Raw genomic sequence first — 7,717 nt, 5'->3', positions numbered from 1 at the left:
GGGGAATAGAATTCCAGGTCTGTTTCACTGAAAATTACTCAAAACTTGTGTTTACTCAGCAGTAAGTAGTACAAAAGTACTTTCTTGTATGAGCCCCTCTTAAATAGGTACCTTAGACACACATGATCAGGGCAGTTGCTAACCAACATAGTTGCAGGGGCTCTTCTCAGCGTTACAGAGGTCACAGGTCTGTCCTCTTCAGCGTGGAAAGCAGATCACTGGCAGACTGGCCTGCCTTTTGAGCTTTTCATTTCAGATTGCAGTGGAGGGAAGCTGTGCTACGTGACTGTGTACTTAGAAGAGGACATATACACCGTCCTTAGATAATACTTCCTTCGTATCCTCTAGAAGTGCAGTTTCCAGAAGGGAACAGGATCTTTTGCTCCCCCTACTCTGCTCTATATGGACTTTCTTTTTTGGGGGTGAACTATAGTTCCTTTTCAGTGATAGGATAATTAGGTGAATAGTTTAAATGAAAAAGTAGGATTTTAGAAGGAAAAAAGATTTTGAAAAACAAAACAAATTCTGACAAGGGTATTTCTTTGTGCTCAGCACTAGATCTTCCTCCCTCCCTCCTTTCCTTCCTTCCTTTCCTTCCTTCCTTCCTTCCTTCCTTCCTTCCTTCCTTTCCTTTTTTTTTTTTTTTTTTTTTTTTGAGACAGGGTCTCACTATGTAGCCCAGGCTGGCCTTGAACTTATGGAGATCTCAACTCCTATTTGTTTTGGTTTTGTGGTTGTAGCAGCAGAACAAGTTAAATGGTAATACTTCTTGGGCTTTGCAAAGGATTTTTATGCAGTTTGCTGTAGTTAGTATTAAGACTTCACTGAGGAAATTTGAATTCTGTAATAAAATGTGATTAATTTCTTGTAGATTATATCGCCTGTCTTGTTACTGGTCAATGAAAGTATCAGCTCCTCCTGTAGGAAAGGAAGTACTTCAAATAATCCAGCTGTCAGGAAAAAAAAAAAGACTGAAAAAGAAGCCAGTATTTCTCAGGGACTATTGACTAATTTTTGCTTCTTCGTGTCTTGCTACACTTTTCAGATTGTTTGCAAATAAGAGTGTATTACTTGCAGAATCAGAAAAAAGAAAAGTATCTATGTGTGTTGTAGTTGATTTTGGTATACCTAAGGAGTCAGACATTGTCAGTTCTAATTAATGATCTTGGAACCTTGGTTCTGTGCAGTAGAACACAAGCTTATTAATATCTGTACAATTGTGTGTAATTTAACAAGGGGAACATGTTAAGAGTTTTGAGATTAAATTGGTGGCTTGTGAACATCAGAGTGTACTTTCCCAATCCTAAGGGGTATAGCCTGTTACAGTACTTTAGTGGGCTGTGTAGTATATGGCCTATTGCTTCTAAGCTGCAAACCTATACAGCGTGTTATTGTGCTGAATACTGTAGGTGATTGTAAAACAACGACATTTGTGTTATCTAAACATGGACCAGGTATAGTAAAATGCACAATAAAAGTTTTAAGAAATGGTGCACCTCCACAGGACGCTTACTGTGAATGGCACTCACGGCGCTGGAAGTTGTTCTAGGTCAGTGGGTGATGACTGAGTGTGAAGGCCTGAGGTTTTTATACACTGTTGTAGACTTTGTAAACTCTGTACACTTAGACTGCACTGCATTTAGAAAAAGCAGTTCTTTCTTCAGTAATAAATTAACCTTAGCCTACTGTAATCTTCTTACTATATAAACTAATTTTTTTAACTTTTTGACTCTTGTAATAGCACTTAGCTTAAAATACAAACATGCTGTGCAAAATGTAAGCTTTTTTCTGTTATAATTTTTAATTATTTTTTACTCTGCAAACTTTCTGGTTAAAAACTAATACAGAAACACATTAGCCTAGGTCTGTGTGGGTCAGGAGCATCAATATCACTGTCTTTTGCTTTCTGCCTCACTAGAGAGTCTTCAGGGCAGTAACAGCATGGAGCTGTCATCTTCTTTGACAACAACGCGTTCCTCTGGAATTCCTCCTGAAGGGCCCGCCTGGGGCTCTACTTGGGGAGTTATCGTTCTTTTCAGAAATATGTCTGCAATGATTTGCATGGTTTTGTTTCTTTTTTTTCATCATAGATTTTCTTCTAAGCATACAGTATATCATGAGCATTCCTGTCTATTAATGAAAACTGTTGGGTGTTTAGGGTCCGTGTTTTCAACGTTGTAAAGAGCCTGTTGAGATCTGCAGAATATTCTGTGAAACCTTTCACTTTGAATTTTCTTGGGATTTCTTTTTCTTCTCCTGTGGTTTCTTTTTCTGTTGCCTCTGTTTCAGGTAATGTGTTTACTAGATCATAATTTTTTTTCAGCTTCTTTATAGTCTGTGAGACCACCATGGTATATGTGATCCATTGTAGGCTGAAACACTGTTTTGCAACACATGGCTCTGACGGCCACCTGCCATTTGGATTGGTGGTATGTGGAGCCATGGATCCTCTGGTTAGGGGTTTGCTGGTCACCAAAGGCAATGATCGTTCTCCACCTGTGTGGCAGGAAGAGCACACCAGTGTTGCTGCTGTTGCCGTGCGATTCTTTACCTTTTGTCCCCGTGTATATATTTTGTGGGCAATTTGTATTATATTTGTATCACTCATCATCAGAATTGTGCAATGGAAATGGTCTTAGAGGGTGGTAGGGACTATTCAAGGGTATTTCACAATTTCCTCTTATGAGGGGCCAGGGATGTAGCTCAGTGGCATAAGTGCCTACCTGGCAAGTGCAAGGTCCTGAGTTCGATTCCCAGTACAAAAACAGACAAACAAAAAGAATTTCCTCTATCATATCTACATGTGGTTTAGTGAGGAATGCAAAATGAACACATGCGTACTGTGTGACCGGCACTTAGGATGGCTTTCTAACTCATAAAATTCTTAATGTGGTTTGAATAATACTTGCAATCGGGGGAATTCCTTTAAACAATAACATGTTACAGTTACTTGGAAAAATTACCAGAAGTCTTATTTTTGGAATAAGGAGACTTCTTTGTCACATGTTAAGTGTGATCTTAGGAGTGGTACTTTTAGCCTTTGTTATCTTTGTCTGCAAAATGGGGATACTAATAATATTTTCCTTTAGGATAGTTATGAGAATGAGCATCTTTTGTAAATCCGTATACATTTCATTTATGAGTTAAGCTGCTCTTGCCAAACTGCCTAAATTAGAATGGAGGTGATTTGGATCAGGTTCCTGAGTTCATAGCTTAGAGCCAAATTAGATTTGTCCATTCTACTTGGAAGGGAGGGTATCAAAGATGTATGGTTTTAATCTTATTTTTGTGAGAGGCTGTGCCTGCTCTAACCCCCTAGCTTCCATTAAAAGAGTTGAGAGTAGTTCGTTTGCGGTTCCTAATTACTTGGCAGAAATTTGGACTAGAGAGAGGGAAACCAGTAACGGCCAACCTTTCCTTTGCACTTACAGATCAACAAAAGGGATTCTTGGGTCCTAGAGGCCAGAGAAAGAACCAGCAGGACTACCGAGGGCGGACTGATGGACTGCAGAGCCTGGCTGGTAATTACCTCCTCTGAGCTAAAATGTTAGCTTCGTACATGAAAGGAGGCCAGAGAAAATCAGGATTTGGGGACCCCCCAAAATCCTGTGCTTTCCTTTTGGAAGCAGCCTTCTCTTCGGTGGGATATACCTGCTTCCTTTCCTGAGGCTTGACATACATTTTTTTGCCTGAACCTGGCAGACTAGAGTTTTTTCTTTGTTTTTGGTTCTTGAGCAGATCAGGAATGTTTAGGTCAGCCAGCTTTCTGGGGGTGGCGAAAACAAGTTTCTCAAGACTTTTTAGCTAGATACCTGATACAAACAGGCGTTTATCATCTGGTTCAAGTGTGTAACAGGCTTTAGCTTTTGTCTGTTGGTTTTGGTGGTGTTAGGGACTGAATTTAGGGTCTCACATGTGCTATGCAAGTGTTATACCACTGAGCTACACCCTTAACACCCAAGCTTTAGCTTTTAGTCTTTATGACACTCTTACCGGCTCCATACCTAGCTCGGACTAGGTGATACTGTCATTTTAGGAGACCAAGGGGGTTTCATTTGAAAAGCTAACACGTGTTGATTATTAGTAACTTCCTGTGCACTGCATTAGGGGAGATTGTGAAACCACTGAAGTTCAGTGACTTGATTAGGCAGTGATATGTGTTTTATATGGGTTGGGAGGGGCACATACACACTTTCAGATGGATGTCAAGTCCATAATGCCTGAGAGCTCATTTCACATGCTGTGTTCTCAGTACGGGAAAGAAGTTGAATTCCTAGGAAGATGGAGCGGTTTCCAGCTTATCAGAGCCAAGAGTGAACTTGAACTCAAGTTCAGATTTTCTAAGTTCAAGGAGCTTGTTATTTGGTAGGGATAATAGAGTTGTTACTTAAGAAGTAGTTGTTACTTAAGGATGTAGAGATGGTTAAGTCCAAAAATCTATACTAAAGGTTAGGAACAGTATGATACCAAAAACAATGGAAAAACTGAAAGCTGCCATTGTCGTTACAACCGTTTTATTTTACTATTCCTATCATACTTATTACTGCCATATTTTGTAAGTAGTCAGGCAGTTCTTTGTTGTCATGTTGTCAAAGCCCAACTTTTTTTTTTAACAAATTAAAGGGCTCAATTTATAACTGTGTTTAAAGAAAATTTGACAGTGTTTGACACTTTAGACTTCCATAGAGACCCATGGAAGGCATTAATTGAAGATAATTGAATGGAAATTAATAATCCTAATTTTGGATTTCTATGTGTGTGTGTGTTTATGTTTATGAGTTAGCTATATTTCTAACTTAAAGATTTGTCAAATGTGATTCTACTCTAGTACCTTCTCTCTTTTTTTTTTTTTTTTAACAAACAGGCATCCATTTACAAAATAGCATAAGAAGAATATAAGCAACACAGAAGTTACAGACAGAGTGGTAGGAAATTAACAGTGGTTGTTGTATTACATATTGATATCTTCAAAGTGGTTTCTCAGGAAAACAAATAGAGACATGCAAGATCAAATAAGTAATCATTAACTGTTCTTTCAGTAATGCGATAGAAGTCAGTAGTACAACTGTGTTAGCTATCCTGTATATACATACATACATACATACATAATTTCCCCTTCTTTCTTTTCCCTTTTCCCTCACCCCAGTTGCTCTTTACTTTTGAGTATTTTCCTTTCGTTTTACAATGTCATGCCTCCTAAGTTTTATCCACTCTTTCAGGTCCTTGCACTAGTGAGACAGTACGTCGCTTGAAACAGCAGCTGTTCTGTGGAATCACGATGTGTTGTTGAGTAGTCTCCTGTACTTCCTTGTTTCCTTAAACAACTGCATTGAGTATCTGCTGTTGCAGGTTTTTCAGTGCCCTAGTGCTGTTACCCCAGGGCTTTAAGTTTAAGTCAGCAGTGCCTTGGTTAGGTCATGCATGGTTAGTGCCACTTGGTGTTACCCTGGTTTCATCGCCGTCTGGTGTATTTGCTCATTGGTAGTGTCACTTAGTAGAAAAAGCGCAGGCTGTAAAGTCAGACTGATTTGGGGATTCACCCATTTTCTTCATGTAAGAACGTTGGGATTAGGTACATTGTCTTTCTCGGCCTCATTTCTCCCAAAATGGGGATGCAGAATTCCCCAATTGTGTGTGTCTGTGTGTGCATGCGTGTGTGTGTGCGTGTGTGCATGCATTACATGTGTGTATGTGTGTTACCGGGAATTGAAGCAGGATCCCGCATACTGACCTATATCCCTAACCCTTAAAAAAATTAGAGATAGAGTCTTTTCTGTGTTTCTTAGGTTAGACTCAAACCTTCACCATCCTAAACCGGAGACTTCTATAGGTAAATGGATGCAACTCCAGACCATACTCATACGTGAACTAAACCAGACACACATGTCGAACTATCATATTGTTGCCCTAGCGTGAGAAGCTGAAAGAGTAAATAAGATCCAAAATGTGCAATAGATATTGTGAAATGGAAAGAAACTTCAGGAAGAAGGAGGAACAGGGACGGGGTAGGGAAAAGAAGGAAGGGAAGAGCATAAGAAAAAAAATGTATGTATATAAAAGATGGTTAAGATAGTTATACTACTAATTTCTCTTAGCTCCTTGAAAAGATAGGTTTGTGCTAATATTGTTCGGACAATTAAATGCTGATATCTTCTACTCTGACTGACTGGTTTAAAAATAACAATAGGCAATTGTATTAGCCATTGTTACCCTCCTGTCACATTGTTTTGGAATTTCGTTTTTTTTTTTTTTTCCTTTAAAATAAAATTTAAAAAAATAAAAAAACTTCATCATCCTGCCTCAGCCCGCCAGTGCTGGGATTATAGGCATACGCTGGCCACTGCAAGGATCCCTAATCCTGAAAGTGACACGCTGTGAGGGATCCTCAGTAAATGTTAGCTCATTTTCTCCTCCCTAATGCAAGCTTTACCTCCCAGCTCCCTTCTCTGACATTTCACAAGGATCAAGTCAAGGAATAAAGGAACTTGGGAGGTTTTAGTTTCATCAAACATTTTCAGTGGTTTGCCTTTTAAATCATCTCCTTACTGTAAAAGACGCGGTTCCCAAAAGTCTCACACCCTTTCGAACTAAACTCATGACACTCATGAAGTGTCCAAGTGTCCTACTTCAAAGGGTGAGAAAACCGAGCAAACCGAAATCATATGTCCCCCCAGGAGTAATGTGTGCGCCGCCTGGCCTCAGAGTCAGCCTGGGAAAGTGGGTAATGGCATCACCATTCCGCTCCTGCTGGCACTGATGCGGAGGGTGTGGCGGTGGGGAGAAGACTTCGGCTAAGCTAAGGTTTATAATTTCATGGCTGTCTGGCCTTTCCTGAGCATTCTTTTCCCTTCCAGGATTCCTGTAATTGTCATCAGATGGCCCTCTCTCCCAAACGTTTCTGGTATTGCAGTGACTTCTGGAGTGTGCTGCAGAACCCCCTACAGAATTAGTAGTCAGCACTTGTTCGTGCGTGCTCCTGTGGTGCACTTGTGTGCGTGTGAGGCATCTCTGGCGGGAAGAAACGGCAGTGGGATGTGGAGTCCTCCTTAATATCTTCTCTTAGCCCTTCTCTTTTCTACTTGTGCTGCCTTAAAGGACCCCTTGAGGGAAGAGGTAGGCAGCATGCCTGCTTTACATCACAGTCTGCCTCCCTTTATCTCCTGTCTGAGGACGTTCATAGAGCACGACATCTTTGTTTAGTCAGCTAAAGGCCTGGGGGAGGTTGAGTTGGGCTGGACAGTGAGTGAGCCCTTCGAGGAGTGATTCCAAGGCTTAGGGTGTCCTGCCTGGAGGAAAAGGGGGCAGCCACGATGGACCCTGAGTTCCACTTGAGAATGTCTGAATGATGGGAATGACAACATCAGTTGGCAAAGCAGGAGTTCTGAGGGAAAGAACAACCCGAAGCATAGAGGTGGCAAAGGTGGATGCATGCCTAGAGAAGCATGTGATGACATTTTATCTTAAAAGTAAGAAAAACTTCATAAACTTGAATTCATACTTTCAAAGGAAAGAGACTAGTGATTCCAAGTTTGGGATGAAGCTGCCTGTGAAGTTACGGTGTAGAAGGAGTGGCCGTGCTCTCCGAGGGCGTTCGGTGTCTCCCAGGGCATTGCCTTCACCATAGCCCTGTAGCCAGAACACAAGGACGGGAAACTGTCTTACGTTCTTCATTCCTTTTAGCACATAGCTTGACCCTGAAACTGTTTCTCGAGGAGGA

The 7,717-nt window shown here is 40.8% G+C and overlaps 1 protein-coding gene across 5 annotated transcripts in view; it reads left to right on the top strand.

The window, feature by feature from the left end:
- Positions 1 to 7,717, top strand: part of Bnc2 (basonuclin 2) — a 412,238-nt gene that overhangs the window by 49,832 nt on the left and 354,689 nt on the right. For 4 of the 5 annotated variants that reach the window (XM_013516364.1, XM_005388715.2, XM_005388717.2 and 1 more), the window contains exon 2: positions 3,432 to 3,521. The exons of the other annotated variant lie outside the window; for it this stretch is intronic. In XM_013516364.1, the coding sequence (XP_013371818.1) occupies positions 3,501 to 3,521 (21 nt within the window). In that variant the 5' untranslated portion in view covers positions 3,432 to 3,500. The remainder of the gene's footprint in view (positions 1 to 3,431; positions 3,522 to 7,717) is intronic. 5 annotated transcript variants of the gene reach the window in all.

Source organism: Chinchilla lanigera, unplaced genomic scaffold, assembly GCF_000276665.1.
Source record: "Chinchilla lanigera isolate Chin_1 unplaced genomic scaffold, ChiLan1.0 scaffold00033, whole genome shotgun sequence".
Taxonomy (NCBI): domain Eukaryota; kingdom Metazoa; phylum Chordata; class Mammalia; order Rodentia; family Chinchillidae; genus Chinchilla; species Chinchilla lanigera.
The sequence above is the reverse complement of the archived record's forward strand: the minus strand, read 5'-3'. Positions and strand labels throughout refer to the sequence as shown.